Genomic DNA, 16,711 nt, shown 5'->3' on the forward strand with positions numbered 1-16,711 from the left:
TAATATCCGAGATGTTTCGAATCTAATATAGCTCTTCCCACCTGTTAGCGGAAGGAATGTAGGCATAGTTTTGAAAACTTTTCATTTTGCAAGTGCTTCTGCCAGTCTCTCTTCTCCTTACCCAGTGAACCGTAGCATTTATGTAACCGTATTTCTACTCATCAGCTCATATACCAGGCATCAGATGATGGTCCTTTTACTGGGTTCAATCTGTCTGGTGTGTGAAGTAGAGCTGTCTCATTTGCTCTCAGAGTGCTGCACAAAGGTCACCACCACCTTTTCCCTGTTCACTCCCCGTGGCCATAGATGAGGCTGTTCTACTTCAAGTGATTGGAAACAGTCAAAAGGAAACATCTTATGTTAGACCTTCATATCCATGCTGAGGTCAGAAACATCATGCTAAGATGGCTGCAGTGCTCTTTGTGCCTCAATCTTGCAGGTCTGCTGAATGGTAAATTTTGCTGGCACTGTGGAAATTACTGGTGTTACAAACTTCTGCTCTGTTTCTTGTTTCTGTTTTTCCTAGATAAGTTGCCACTTTTGTGTTTGCTGTAATGATCTGTGAACATGTATCCATAGCATTTTGGGATCAGTCCAAAATCAGTAGTAGGTAGAAAGTCAGGAACCAGCTTTGAACCCATTCCATCCCTATGACTGCTAAGCAGGGCTTGTGGGAATGTGTTGGTGATTTCTGATGAAGTGTACTAGGTGTGGAAGCACAGGCTTACCTGTGCATGTTTCTGCAAATCTAGAACCGACCTTAACCTCAAGTGAGGAGGTTTAGCTAGCATCAATTTCCAATAGGTGAGCAGGGCTTTGGAAAAAGGCATACTTGCTGTTCCCTGGGAATAATTTTTCTGGTGCTCAGTCTCCAAACAGGAAACATCTCCATGCAACTCAGCAAGTGCTGCTGAACTGGCTGGCACAGCTTTAGTCCCTGCCCTTTCCATCCCCACCTCCTGTTTATTATCTGATTTTTATATTCCTAGGAAATACTCCTTTGATAGACCTCCCTACCTCAGTTAAAGTGACTGCTGTTCACATTGCTCCTAATATCTCCTCAGGATTGCCACAAGAAAGTTCAACAGGGCAATTCCCTTCCAACAGCAAGTCCCAATTTACTTTGCTACCTCCTACTAGATAATCTCTGCTTTAAGCCACCCAACAGTCAGATTCTCCTCCAGGAAGTGTTTTGTAGAAGACAGATGCTTCTGAGCTGGGGTTTGCTGGCTGCCCACTGGGGAGCAGAGCATTAGTTGCAGCTTTAGAAAAATACCCTTTCTTTTCTTTTCGGAAACTCAGCTGCTGAACTTTACTTGTGTTGCTTCCAGACTCCACTCTTTTATCTTTCAAAAGCAGGAAGAAGGGAAGTACTGTGAAAAAAATCAATATACAGGTCCTGCTTTGAGCCTCAGCCAGCTGTGGTGAGGACCAGGGATACAGGACTTGGAATCCTGTGTAATTTTGACAGAATGAGTCAGAATCATTCCCTGTATTCTAACAGCTGAAGATCCTAGCAGAAGACTGCTGCTTACATTGTGTATCACCTTAGTTATTACCAGTTCCGTCATATAGGTATGGAAGGGTAATTTGAAGAAGAAAAGAGTTTTGTAAGATGGAACATGATCATATTTCCTGATGGGCTCCATTTATTGTGCCAATCTCTATACCAAAGTGTTTTCTTTCAGCATGGAGCTATGTCAACATGGCAAGTGAGATTGATAGAATTTTTTCTTCTGGTTTGCCTTCTCCTTGTGTGAAAAAGTTCTTGCAAGAAGACTTGCAAAATTTAGTAAAGCCAGTGTAAGTTATTGTGAAATACCTCATGGAACACTTTTTTGTCAGAAAAATTTCGCTTGCTGTTGTTGTCAAGAAATTGTGCTACAGTTGTGCAGTTGTTTTTGCAGCAAAATGGAGTCAGTTCCCCCAGTAGGGATTCTGCTAACTTAAACCAATTTCTTAGTATGCTAGGGGTTGTATAAAGTAGAGAGTTAAAATAACAACTGTGGATCTAAAGGCTTGAAATGGTACTGGAATTGTGTTTAGTCCATACTTGTGGCAGTACTGTCTTGCAGAAGGGTGTCCTTCTCCCAGACCCATATCACGTGCTGGTTTGGATGGAATTGAGGTGTTGGGAGAGCTCAAAACTTCCAGCTACATGCACCAGCTGGAGGAACTATCTCGCACTTTGAGAGCAGACAAATTGGGGAGAAAAATGAGACCCTAACTGTTTTTTTTACTTCAAAACAAATGTTATAAAGTTTAAACGTTTCCTCCTAAATATTTCCTATATGTATGTGGCAAAACTAGAAGTTTTAGAGCAGTGTTATTTTCTGAGGCATCCAGACAAATCACGACCATGGAAAAACATTTTCTGATGGAAGAAGATTAAAAAAATTCCCTTTAATCTCACATACAACGGGATATATATTTTTGATTGACTTTTGTGAGGTTAGCTAAAACCTTCAAAGATGGATTTCATTTCAAATAAAATCTTTGTTGTTGTTTAGAAAGTCATGAATGGCTTAATGTAGGGCTTAACACTGAGTTACTACCTTTTTGCTAGCTATAATACATTTAACAGGAAACTAATAAATGTGTTTGTGGTAAGTGGAAACATTACCTAGGTGCCTGTAATTACCAAAAGAAAGAATTTCTTTTATAGGAAAGCATGAAAACTAACAGACACAAATACCAAATTTTACTAAATTATATAGAACTATATGAAGCACATGTATCAGGCAGTCCTGTAAAATAGCCACCTCTTTATGTAAGATGGGAAGATGTGAAAGATTTCTGACCTTTATTTCAGGAGAAGGTCAGTACATGAGTGGTCTTATTGAAAAATAACAGCAGGAGGTTATGGTAGTATTTAAACTGACCAGAAGCGCAATAATGTAGTTGTGATTTGGAAGAATACTCTCCTCCTTTATAGCGATACATATTGGGGGTGTTGTGCAGCTGTTATATGTGAAATAGCTTATTCTGAACTTGTCATATCTGACTGGCAAGTATCATTCAATGCTCTGTTGAGGCATAAGTAATTTCCTCACTTTGTAGGTGAATACAAATGCCCAAAGAAGAAATCAAAATACATATGATTTTGAAAATTTCTATTTAATGTATTCATATACCCAGATATTGTTTAATGTGTGCTGATAGCCTATTTGGTATACTTTTAGGTAGCATTTTAGAGGTGCAAAGATAAACCAGTTGGAAGTAGTTGTTTTCAGGACTGGTGGCATTTAAAGATTAGTTTGCAACCAAAGAGCATGGGCAGAAAACTGTACTGCATTAAGGTGGTATAAGGCTACAAAAGAATGGGATTCAAGTCTTCACTAAATAGGATGGAGCAACAGTCTGGATCTGACTTGGACCTGATGAAAAAAGGATTTAAACAGAGGAGCAAATCTAAGAGAGTTTGCTTAGGAGTGATCGGTACAGCCCCTTGTGGAAGAAGGGACACACGTGTTACAGCCTTGTTCCAAATCAGATTGTGTAGCAAAAGCATCTTAGGTGCTGTTGAACATCTGGGAAGTCCACAGAGTTGTAGGATTCAATTCAGATTTTCTCAGTTCTATTTCTGCAGGATATATTGGATCCTAAAGAATCTGTCTGCTTGGTGCTTTACAACAGATAAAAGAGAAACAACAATTGTATTGAACAGGCAACAACTGAATTATTCTAGGCTTAATATTTTTAATAAGTGTATTTTTCAGAGATTTTAATGGTTTCAGAACTATCTAGGAGAAAAGAGGACTATCTATGTTAATCCTGCAGTTTTTTATCTGAATCCATGTGCATAATGCAAGTCCATTAATTTAAACATATAATTATGTGTTTTTAAGATTCAGGTCTTGCTGATTTTTGTACTTATGGCACCTCAAAGTAGTAGTTATTTTTGGGCTTGCTGTTAGTCAAGGGAGAAGCGCAACTTTTATCTGTAGCCCTAGTTAACTATTATTTCCTCAGAAATTACTTTTTTAAGAAGGACTAAAACAAATCAATTTCTTTAGTAAGCCTATGTACTAGATAGGGTGAGTAAATTGTAAAGACCATACTGCTAACTTTTTTCCCATTTGTTACCTGTGCTTGGTTGAAGCACACAAAAAATTCTCTAAAGGAATTACATTTATAACAAATTTTATGTATTTATTAAAAAAAAATAAGAATGACAAGACTACTCCTTCAACAGTGTACAGACTAATTTTATTTGTTGAAAAAAATGTTTCTGAATTTTTAGTGAGTTCTCATTCATAGTTAGTTTTGTCAAAATAATTTACTAGATTGAAGACTTCTTCCAGGGGTGTTGAAGCCTGATGCTTTGTGCCGTGATAAAAAAGTGCATGTTGTGAGTTCAGGGCATTTCTGTTGTTGAAATTTTGAAATCCCTATTTCTACAAATAGATGTGGGGTGCCTGACTGCACAAAAACAGTAATAAATTTAGACTTTCAGCCCTAAAGTGGTTACTTAAAACAAGGGGAAGGATGAAGAACAGTTTAGGTGATATAAGGTTAATTGGTCTACCTCTAAAGAGGAGACTCTCATTGCATAGTAGGTAGAAGCTGTTCAACTGGAAGTACTTTAATTTAAAATCCAATGTAGAAACTTAATCAAATACATGCAGAAACACTTAAGAATCAATTTTTTTAATCACAGTTTACTCTTCTCTCTATAGCACATTCATTGAATTTTTTGAGTTACAATTGTAGAAAACTATTTAAGCATGGCCAGAATAAGGGTACCAAACTTAAAGTGGGTACCTCTCATAAAAATAATACTTGCCAGGAAAGAAAAAGCACATTTGAAGTGCTGTGTGGGACCCCATGGGAATATCAGTTGGCATCTCTCTACATCAGAACAGATGTAGGAAATTATTAATCACCCACAGTATTTTTGTTACTCCTTGAATTAATTTTACTGCCTTCACATATATTTAAAGAAGGAGAAAATGTAACAGATGCACCTCTAGAATGTTTAAATTTAAAACCAAGACCCCTTCCCTTCTTCTTCTTTGTTTCCAGAACACCACAGAATTCCTGCTTTGGAAGAGGCAAGTTGGTTGCTGGGGAACATCAACCAGACTGGCTACTTCAGAGTTAATTATGATATTAGGAATTGGAAGCTGCTAATTAATCAGCTAACAAGGAACCATGAGGTAAGATCCTCTTCTCGTCCCTAAAATCTGCTTTTATAGATGAACCTTCACTGTTTCATCACCTGAAATGGTTCAATTTTTGTGCTTGCCCCTCACAGGTTATCTCTGTCAGTAATCGAGCGGGCTTGATTGATGATGCATTCAATCTAGCCAGGTATGTTTTCCTGAAGATCATCTATCCTCATACACATTGCTGCAATAACTCATGCAACCATTAACTCAGCAGTTGAGTGTCTTTCAAAGTTAAGTGTGTTTTAAACACACTTTAGTTTCCCTCCCCTGCTTTTTATTTATTTTTTTTTTGGTATGGCACATAAAAATGGTCTGTAGCACATTCACTACTCTTGATCAATAATTGCCGTAGGGTATTTCCGAGTCTGAAGAGATTTGATCAATTTTGCAGCAAGTTCAATTTTACACTTTGCAGATAAATAATCTCTTTCCTCTTTCTCTAATGATGGAGGGTTTTTTCTTCTGTTGCTCCCAGTTGTCCCACCTTTCCTTTCTTTTACCACTGATCCTTGTATTTAATTTGAGTTGGAAGGCACCTTCAAGCTTCAGTAATTTTTTTGCCCTAACTTGTACTGTTATATAATTTTTCCAGTATCTTTCTTGTCTTATAATCTGCTAGAACAGACTCTTTTTTTCCTCTGTGGTGCTTTTCCAACATAATGGAAAAGCAGTTCCATTGAGCATTTCTGGAATTTATGCAACATTTTGTTTTTTATTATGATGAGAGTTAATAATTAACACATGGAGTGCTGGCTAGGTAGTGCCTTCTTTACAAATGGAGGCAATGGTTTGGTCCCCATTTTGAAATCCATTATGTTGATAGTGAAAGTGTAAAATGAGGGGAAAATAGTGGAACATTTGTAGCTTTTTGAGAGAGAAACATGGCATTAGTATAGGGTTTTGACTGCATAATTACAGATTTAATTGAAAAATTGCAGATAATGTGATTGTACTTGCACTGTCATGGCAAAGGGAGCATGAAAAGAATTCCTGATACTAGTGTCTTTACATTTAACTACAAATGGTCACTGGAGGTGTTTGGTCTTCAGTCACAGTGTCACAGCTCAGTGATGTTCTAGCATCCCTGCAGTAAAACACAGTTGTGTGCCCTACCACTCTGTCCCTGCTGCTGACATAAAGTAATGATTAGCCCTTACTTAACAGTCCAGAGATGTAGTAGGGAAGGGGGCATCATGGGGAGAGGTGTACCCATTTGTTTTTGGCACAGCCCTTCATTCTTGTTTTGTGACATCTTCCCATTGGTAGCAGTAAAATCTAGAAACAGGTCATTATTTGACCTATTCAGTAGGTCATGATTTGTCTACTCTCTGACTAGAAGAATATTGCAGATTTTTCTGAAATATCTAGACTATTAGAACTACCAGATGCTGAGTAAAGTTGTAATCTGTTCCAGTTTTATTTGATTTTGACACCTCAGAGAAGCAGTTTGCAGTTACACAGAGCCAGTATGTCACCTTCTTTTTCCATGCACTGAATGCAGTCAGATGTGTCTAGACTTTCCTGAAAGTCTAGATCCTGAAAAAAAAGCTGTTTCGCAAGCCAGTTTTTGTAGGTGAGTGTTTTTATTTTGAGTCACTATTGAGCCAGAGCTCTAGGATGTCTTGTTCGTAGAGTATTAAGGTGAGGTCTTGATTAAAGACCCAACCTCAATTATCTGGCCAAGTTTCATCTACCTAAAAACCACTGAAAGGATTAGATGAGTAATGCATTCCCCACTACTTTTCTGAAGTACCTTTATGGGGGTACTTGGAAATACTAGAGCCAGCACCTTTTTCAGTGGTAACTATACTAGAACCTTGTGAAGTCTTTCACAAGATTTCACATTAAAAAAACCTTGACTTTGTTTTGTTAATGATAGTCTGCAGCACACTGCTGCTGCATTTTGTCTTCAGACACTGTGGAAAAAAGTCGTGGAGCTATAAATATTTGTCTAGATACATGTGCATACAGTGATATCACTTAAGAGGAAATACTTTCCAATAGGGCTATGCAGCTAGACTCCTGTTTCCGGAGTTCTGTCAATAGTGCTACCTTGAGTGTGTGCCTTACAAGCCAGTTCGGAGGAAGGATCTGTTTGCAAACAGTAGATTTATGGTCTGTAGTTCAAGAGTAGCAATAAGGTATGTGAACCTGGCTAAGCTTGCCATGTAGGGTATACTTCTTGTTGATCTTTATTACATTGTTAATCTATGTCTTGGTTTGAAAAGACAGGTGTCTGCTAAGGAAGGCAGGAGCCTCTATTGAAATGGAAAATGTAAACCCCCTCCTGTCAAATTATTATAATTTTGAAATTAGGAGGCTCTCGGGCAATGATATGGGAATAGAAATAACAGTTCTTTACTAGGAAAATTAAAAAATTTAATGATATTTAGAGCTAGAGAAAAATGAAAGAAAGTGCTCATATAAATTGTTTTGGAATGGCACATTTTATTTTTTTTAAAGGTGTGTTTGATTTCCTTCCTCTGAAATGTTTATTATCCTTCTGCTGACCAGCATAGTGATTTCTTGAAAATCGACAACATAAATGAATTGATGTTGCCAAGGAATATTTTAAGCTCTGTAGCTTTTAATTGCATTTTTTGGTGTCCATTTTATATGGAAATACATTCCTTCATCTTCCTTCTTGCTGTATTTTGGTTTATATAGCATTCACCAAAGAGAGTTGAGTGAAATAATAACAACAAAGGAAAGTTACAACTTGTTTGATTTTTAAGCGTAATTCTTGGCTGTAGTGCATGCACATACCCTTCAGATATAAAAAGCTGTAGCCTTGGCAGAACATAGTTTATGGCAATTCATGTCCCATGTTCTTCAGCAAGAATAGCACCTTGACACTCCCCTTCTTCTTGAAGATTCTTTATCTTTTTGTTTTTATGAAGTTTTAGTAGAATTTAAAAATATGTTGATTCTAGCAAATGATACTAGTAAACATTGACTGAGAAAGCCCAGAAGCCACGAGAAGACAAACAGAACTGTGGTTCTCATCTAAGCTTAGACAGAGCACAGGGCAGATCAGGCAGCTCCAATAAGCAGTGTCACAGTAATTGACAAAGGTCGCACTGCTTCATAAGAGTGTGAGTAACGTTGTCAACTTCTCACATCTTTCTCTTTCCTTAGGATAAGAGGTCAGTTAGTGAGTATGTGAGGTGGGATGCCTCCCAATTTACTTTAGGCATCCCAAAGGTAGACCTGTAAATCTGACATTCTCACCTTGTAGTGCGCTGACAGTTAATGGAGAGAAACATGCACCTGACCTCTCAAAACCACTTAACCACATCAGATAAATTACTCACTTAATGTTAGGAGTGTTGTGTCACCCCTGGTTCTTCCTTGATGGGCTCTAAATCTTCATAAAAGATTTCCCTCATTAAACTGGTTGACTTGATCTAGTATTATGTGAAAGAAATAGGTCTGGTTTATGTTTAATGTTAATCAGTGTTGAATCAGATGTGACTGTGAATATCTCTTTTCCTGTCATCCAGCATTGCTGTTGTTGTTTCCAGTTCTGTAAGCACTGAATGAGAAAGCATGAAGTGGTGTCGTTGGTAATTGTTCTTAGGCTCCAAGGATGGATGACTGTGTTGGAGTGCTGTCCATTTCCATGCACAGATTAAGGGCAGGTTGAGCTCTAGTCTCTTCAAATGAAGCTTGCCCCCGTAGGCTTCATAAATATAGAGAGCTGTATCAGAAATTAAAAACAAGAAAAAATATACCTTCAAAATTTTCAATGAACTAAGAGACTTCCATGCTGTTAGATGGCCTTCATAAGTGTTCCTTTCTGTCAGAATTTCCTATACCAGAACAAAACCAGAATCCTGGTGCAAATAGATAAATGATGAATTATGATGATTGTTTTCCTGCTGTTAAACAATTCTTTGTGTCTTGTTTCTTTCCAAGCTATGAGTTCTGCTCACTCTATAAAACCCAAGTCTGAGGGCAAGGGAAAAGGCAGTACCAACCTAGTTTTCAAAATATAAATCCAAATTATCTCCCTTGACATAAATTTGTATTTAACAGCTGGTGCATTTGACTCCAAGATTGATTCCAGAAGTAAAATACTGACGTAAGCTCATGGTGACTCCAGATCACTTTCTCACCAACTTTTAGAGAGAAATTAATTTAAAAAGTAAGTCTTACTCAATCAAGTATAGCTTTTGGATCTGGAAAACCATGTCTTTAGAACCCCCTATTTTATTGTTTCCTAAAAAATTGATTCCTGGCTGTGGAGTCTTGACACTGAGGAAAAAAAAATAATCCATTCAGAAAAAAAATAATCCATTCAGCTACCTGAGGCAGCACCAACCCACATAATTATTAGCTGTTCTTATTTCTGGAAATTGACAGTTAGCTCATAACTAAGACTAGAGTTCATATACTTCCAGATAAAATCCAGAATTATTCTTGAAACGGCTGGTGGAAATACATGTATTGCAAAAATAACTATAGAATTGAAATGATCTTCAATGCAGTTTTCCTTCACAGAAATTAAGATTTCGTTTCTTGTACCATTTGAAGTCTTCCAACATGTGTGGGCTAATTGGTTCCATGTTACACTTGTTTGTATTGCTTCTGGTCCTGTTCAGTGTAATGTCAAGAGAAGTCAAGGCATTTGAGGGTCCATGTGAAATTCTGGGTCTGGGTAATAAGTAGGTGACGAAGACAGAAATTCTCAGTGCAATTAATGTACTTCATAATGCTTCAAAATTTCCACAGCCACATTCCGGGTTGTTGACTTTGTTTTGCTGGGCTATTCAGAAGCGGTCATATAGGATCCATTTAAATTAGTAAACTGCACTTCTACTCTAGCCTTCGTCTTTACTCCTGATTGCATTTTCTAGTAGTTCAACTCTGAGGAAAACAAGATGTGTTATGCAGCTCCCTTAATTAGTGCCTCTGAGTACCAGCTAAGGGAGTATTAGATCAATACTTTGCATCACGCTTGATTAATAGTGGTATAGATTTACTGTTTTAATAAATGAGGCCTCATCTGAATTATTTCAGCAGATGCCATAGTAACTCCCATTCACTGTCAGGCAAATTTTGGTGATGGTTCACTAGCAATTGATTTAGATATGGTTTCCAACAGAAGTTGTTTGGTTTCTTTTGACATAAATACTCTCTCAGTGGGCCAAAGTAGATGTGCACTTTTTAGAGAAAATAGAGAATTTCAATTATTTTAAGGTAGCCATCATTCATTCCATATGCTGCATGTCAGTTCCTATGTTCTGTGACATATCACAGCATTGGTATCTGCTTTATGTGGACATACATATTTCAGCTAACATTTGCATGTGTTCGTAACAAGAGGAATCAAAGCAATTCCTACATCTAAGCACACTAGAAGCCAATTCTGCTTTTGTAGAATGTGTGTCGTTTGTGCATCTGATTCTATTATGTAGCTGAAGGCAATAAAGAAAATTGTACAGCGTATTCCAGGAAAGTGTTGGTGCTGTGAGAGTGTCTTGAAAGATAGAAATACCTGCTGAGAGTCAGGGAAGAAGCTGAAGACTCTTCAGCATGTACTAAAAACTAATCCTGTAGATCTGACTGCAAAGTGTTCAGTGCAGAGGAAGGGTCTTGGTCTAGTCATATCACAGCAAAATTTGCCTAAATTATTTCTGGTACTTCTGACTAATTATAGTGGTAATTGTTTTATCCTGTAAACTGCATTAACTCTATTCTTAGCCAAACCCAGAATAAACCATCAGGAAGACTTGACTCTGGTTTCAAGGGAGTGACAGAGTTATTTTTAGCTAATGTTTATTAACTCATTCTCTTTTTACCACATAGTCTTAGTCTCAGAGTCCAAGATGGTCTCTGGGGTCAGCTTGGTATGGATGTATCCTTGTTATAGCACAGCTGCCAGGGGAGGCTGTGTAGTGAGAGGGGAAGGGAACAGTCTCTGAAATTTGCTTTGGGAGTATTAATTGAACTAGGTCTGAATTATGCTTCAAAAAACACTGGAGTCTGAGGTTAAACAAGAAGAGTTAATGAGTGGTGCTTGCTGAAGGTTTCTTTGCAACTTCAAGTACTGGAAACAGAGCTAAGAGCTGCAAATATGGCTTGGCTTGAGGAATATGTGTTGGTGAGACAATGGTGAGTTTTTGTACAGCCTCAAAACCTGTGGCATTCTTTGGGAACCCTATCTTCTCATAGCAAGCATACATCCATTCCCTTGGACTTCATATAATTGACATAGCCCTTTTTCATCCCCACAGCTGCCTGATCAGCCCTAGTCTCTACCTCCCTCAACTGTCCTCTCAAACCAAGCAGCTGTTTTGACCCCTTACCCCAGAGCCCAATTACTTTCCTTTCTGTGGGTCTGACAGGACTAATGTGGAGGGCAAAAGATCGTTTTGTTACATTGGTTAAGGTAGAAAAACCAAGGCATTCTGAGAAGCTGGAGGTGCTGGTCTAAACACCTTGACTTTCCTAGCATCAGCAAAGGGGGTATACTAATGAAGGCATAAACCGACTTTTCTAGCTATAAAAGACAAGACTGATGCCTCACTAGCATAAAAAAACAAGACTGCTGTCGCAGACTAGTCACTGCTTTGCCTGCTGTTTTGACCTGCACCATTGCTTCTCAGAAATGATCCTAGTTTTTGAGCTTATCTGATTGTTGTTGACCAGGATTGTTGTCTAGATGGGGTCTGGTCTTTGTCCATGTATGCCCTGTCTGCTGGAATGTTGTAGTAGATTGGCTCCTTCCTATCTGTCTAGAAGTGTGTTTTCCTCTACCCAGAAATCAAGCAATAAATGACAGGAAGGACTGTGTTATGACTAAGGCGCACAGACTGAAGAAACCTGGGATGCTGTTCTGCTGTGGTCTTCCTAGGTGATCTTAGTAAAATAACTTAAATTGTTTGTGTTTTCTTCCTCTCTGCAAAGTGGAGATAAGAGAATAGGTGAGGGTTTAAGAGAATTTCAGAGAATCTTTTATTATAAATATGTTTATTGGGAATTGCCTGTAAAAGAGGAATATCCAATTCTGTAGATATTCTGGCAAACAAAATTTGGATTGTATGTGTGTGCTCTCAAGATTGGAATTTTGTGCTGTTTGTATGAAGTTTCTAGCTTTTAAACACATATTTCACTTGGGTGACTGATATGCAAATTATAAACATTAGACCAGGCAAACAGGGAGTGATGAAAAAGTATTGTGCATAGTAATAAACTAATTCAATTTTGATTCTGTTCAAACATGCTCTCATAGATATCATCATCTGTTGACAACTTAATGAATAGAAGAGCTGTTTCATTCTACCCTTCACAACAAAAATCACCAAGAAAGAAAATAAATAAACTTGTAATAATTGAGTCATCTGAAATTGATGTCTATTAGCCCCTGAAATACATTCAAATTTCTTTACTTAATGTAACCCTGTGAATTACATACTTCTCAAAAATCATGGTTTCATGATGATGGAAAACATGACATACCTTACTGCATAGCCTTAATATTTAGCAGTAAGATTATTCCTTTTCTTCTTGTATTGCTCCTTTTAAATTAATTTTTCTTTCCTATGGGGAAGAAGAGGAAAGGAGAGATTGTGAACTACAGTTTGAAGGAGTTTTTTTTTTTACAAGCATAGAGGGATTTAGATTTGAGGTTTTCTTCTGTTTTCAACAGAGGTAAGTAATTCAAATTAATATTAGTCTTTGCTTATGTGGCAACTCTAAAACTGTGCAAGATAATTTAAGCCACATAATACTCCAATAATTGCATTGAATTTGAACTATTCTTTCTAGGATGCTTCAAATGCACTTGTGTGGAGTTGAATGTCACTTGAAGAGTCCTTAAATATTTTGCATGTGAGAAAACATAATAAGAAGCAGGCTTCACTTCAAACTGTCTTATTCTCTGAATCTTTTAATGTTGGAGACATTGAATGCTAATTAAAGGTAGCTTTTAAAATGATCTTGTAAGCCAAAACTTGCTGTTGTATTCATCAAAGAGCAGATATGCATTCCTCTGCTGTTTATGTGGAGGTCCATAGCTGGTACAGATCATAATGTCTCCATCAAGTCACTTTAGCATCTTAAAAAAGTGAAGTCCTTACATGGTCCTTACATAAAGTCAACTCAGTCCTGGGAGGGAAGGATGAGGAAGATTATTCTTTGATACTGGAGATCACAGGGCCTTTTTTACAGATTGTCCATTAGTTTTCTATGATAAAACATTTTTTTCTGCAGCTTCTGTGGTTGAACATGGATGCCAGTCATCCTAAGTTTTTTAAATCCTTGACTTCTAGCCCTGCAGGAGTTGAAGGGGAGATCTGTGACTACAAGAGTTAATTTCCCAGTTCTATGGGTTGCCTTGCCCAAAGCTTTTTCGGCATGTCAAGGTTCAACATACATGCTTTTACTCAGCTATCAAGGAATTGCTGTTAAAGTACTGTGGGAAAGAATATCCTGAATACATTGGTAGAGACACTGGTCCTTGATATGTCCTGAAAAAAAATGAAAAAGGCAGATAGAGTTATATGTGGATGTTCATTGGTGCCAGGTTTCTCTGTGAGTTACTGTAATCCACACACTGGACTGTTAAGGTAAAAGAATGAATCAACTGTTAAGAATCCCAGCTTACTTTAAACTGTCTCTAGGAGTTAATGGGTATAGTCTAATTATTGCACATGCACAGAAATAGAACTGATGTTTATCTGAGTTGCACATCTGTGTTCTGAAGAGCTTCATTTTTACTCCTTCAAAATTACCCAGACAAAAAGCTAGTCATGTTTTACACATTTCTAAGAAACAGACAAGGGAGGGTGAGTTTTAAACCAGCAGCAAGTAAATCACCTCATTTCCATTGTTTCTGTAATACAGACCAGTTTGCTGCCAGCTTGGATTTTCTAATTTTGATTTAAACACATGGCTTATAATGTCTTTGTTGGGTGGTGGGACTAAAGGATTTATGGTGCCCTTGTATGTGGGACTCTCATCACTGTGTGGCAACCCTGTCATTTTTGTGACGGAGTCTGTTTGACTGCTGCTGGATTTATGATAGGAATAATTCAGAACAGAGTAATAATTTTCCCTTGGCAATTACACTACCATTTGGTACTTTGTCCCTAAGGGGAAAATGAATGTGCTGGGATCTGTCCATAAGTTCAGTGGCTCAGTGTAAAGAACAAATCAAGGTCAGAATGTAGTTGAATACACACTGATGTTTCATAATATAATCTAGATCTTCTGCTTTTATCTGATTCATTAAAACCTCATGTAATTTAAAGATTATTTGTGATTGCCATGAGGTTATCGTTGAGAATTATTTGTGAGGGGTATTTCATTACCATGTTCAGTACTTTCTTTTTCTGTTCATTGCCACTTTTCTCTCCAGCAATGGCCACTGTAGCAGCTTCTCCAGTGTAAGCAGGATAGTACCTTGCTAAGCATTGGTACTTATGATATTACATTATATGATATCATAAACCACATTATACTTATATATAACTTCTGGAAAATCTTTTCCCACCTCTGTCCTTCCATAAAAATGATAGATCACATTTTCAATGCAGTTCGTCAGCAGTCTCCTTTGGCATGAAAACCCTGCTGAACCAGGATGTTTATACAGAGGTAATTTGTCCAATAACTAAACCAGATCTTTTTGCCGGTCCATGTTCCTGTTCTCCTGTTCTCCTCATCAATTTGGCAGACAACTGTGAAATCAGGAACACAGATAGTAAGACAAAACTCATGTGGTGCTGTGTTTCTAACACGTGCTCTTGTGTGTTGTGGTGGCTACATAATGATTGACATGGTGGTAAACTGATGAGTTAGGACAGTTAGGTAAAAACTGATGCAATGAAAGCAATGCAGCATCTCAAGTGTTATCTTTTTGGTTAAATTTTGCTTTTGTAGTCATGTGCTTCAAATGACTCAGTGTGGGAAAAGTTGGCTTCGAGAGGGGCTTGTAGAGGTTGTTTTAAGCCTAGGCTGCTTTCTGTAGGACCCATGATGTGAGATCGAAACTGTCTAATCTGAAATAATGTAAAGAGGGATGTCTGATTTTCATAGTTTATATTGAAGAGATGTAAACAACAGATCATTTTATATATAATATGAAATAGATCTGTTGGTACTCTTTTATGAATATTTACAGGGCAAAAGATCAGAGCTATGATATCATCTTCTCTTGGCAGAGCAGTTCTGAAATAGTAGTGTTCCTAGGATATCCATTGGTAGAAGCCTATATAAACAAAAAAATTTCTGTCAGGAATGTCATTGGTATGAATCTGCTTTGGGTAGGGAGACACTAGATGAGTTCTTAAGGCTCTTTTAATTCCAGGTACTATAGATGAAGTTTTGAAAACTTTTTAACTTTGCCCTTGAGAAATGTTTTGCCTGAATACCAGTATGCTTTCAGCTTCTGTTGATGTATCAACACTGATTTAACTAATTTATCTGTTAAAATACTTGCCAAAACTATCCCAGGTTCCTCCGTATAATTTTTTAAGGAAGAGATACATGCTTGCTAAGATTCCCAGGTGGCTACTGGAGACATACCTAGAAAAAACTGCACCTGTTTTAGACTAGACATAAGATTGGACATCACAGTATTTCTGTGGCGTTTATGCTTGTCACCTGGTTTCAGTATAGCTCATAATCAGTTCTTCCCCTAATGACAGACACTATTTCAATTTTTCTTCAAGATGGCTTGGCTAGAAAAGAACCTTCTCTCTTAGCCTGGACTATTATGCATTTGGACTTTGACAGGCAGTATCTGATAGTAATTTTGCTGGACTTAAAGATAGCAATATGATTGATGGCTAAAAAGACACAAGAAAAATAAGGATTTCTGTCACTGACCTTCCAGTGACTTTCTTGAGAGTAATAAGTCAAGCTGCATGTGTAGAGTATGTACTAAACTTACACTTTGTAGTACTTTTGACTGAATATTTCTAGGTAATTACATGACAGGCAACTTATTTCACAGTTTTGCTTTTGATGGGAAGTTTGCTATTTTTAGTTTTCTTATTCTTGCTATGATGATTGTGAATTTCTGTTCAGCATTTCCACAGATCTGTGTTTTTCCAACAGAGTTCGCAGAGATACTCAGAACAGATTTATGCTCTGTTCTCATTTTGGTTATTGTCCTACTCCATAAATGCTTTTGCTGACTAGATCCTATATAACTGTCTTTTCCAGACTCATTGTTCCAGGCTAGTGAAGGAGAATCCAAGAATCATGCCAGCACCCTTTGTCTGGTTTGCCACTGTTCAAGTGAGCCCAGTGCATCTTGCTGAATGCAGTATTCCCTGGGAAAGAGGAGTCTTGAAGTCACTCTTAGCACTGGACAAGCTTTTAATGTAAACTAAAAGAGTGTGACTGTACTAAAATATAGATGTTAAGAAACCAGTTATTGTGCTTTGTGAAGACGCAGAATATTAGAGCATAGCTCACCACACAGTCACACTGCTTTATCGAGGCTTCTGCTGACCTGGTTGTGATGGTTGTCATGGTAGTCATGCTACCTCCTGGGACACTTCACCCAGGTGTTAGATCTGTGATCTAGC

General features: G+C 37.6%; 1 protein-coding gene across 1 annotated transcript in view; it reads left to right on the forward strand.

Annotated features, from left to right (window-relative positions):
- The window catches only part of TRHDE (thyrotropin releasing hormone degrading enzyme), a 206,084-nt gene that overhangs the window by 155,210 nt on the left and 34,163 nt on the right, over positions 1-16,711 (forward strand). Inside the window, exons 11-12 of the mRNA XM_039704191.1 lie at positions 5,026-5,159; positions 5,258-5,313. Of these exons, the coding sequence (XP_039560125.1) occupies positions 5,026-5,159; positions 5,258-5,313 (190 nt within the window). The remainder of the gene's footprint in view (positions 1-5,025; positions 5,160-5,257; positions 5,314-16,711) is intronic.

Source organism: Passer montanus, unplaced genomic scaffold, assembly GCF_014805655.1.
Source record: "Passer montanus isolate IOZ18808 unplaced genomic scaffold, ASM1480565v1 scaffold17, whole genome shotgun sequence".
Lineage (NCBI taxonomy): Eukaryota > Metazoa > Chordata > Aves > Passeriformes > Passeridae > Passer > Passer montanus.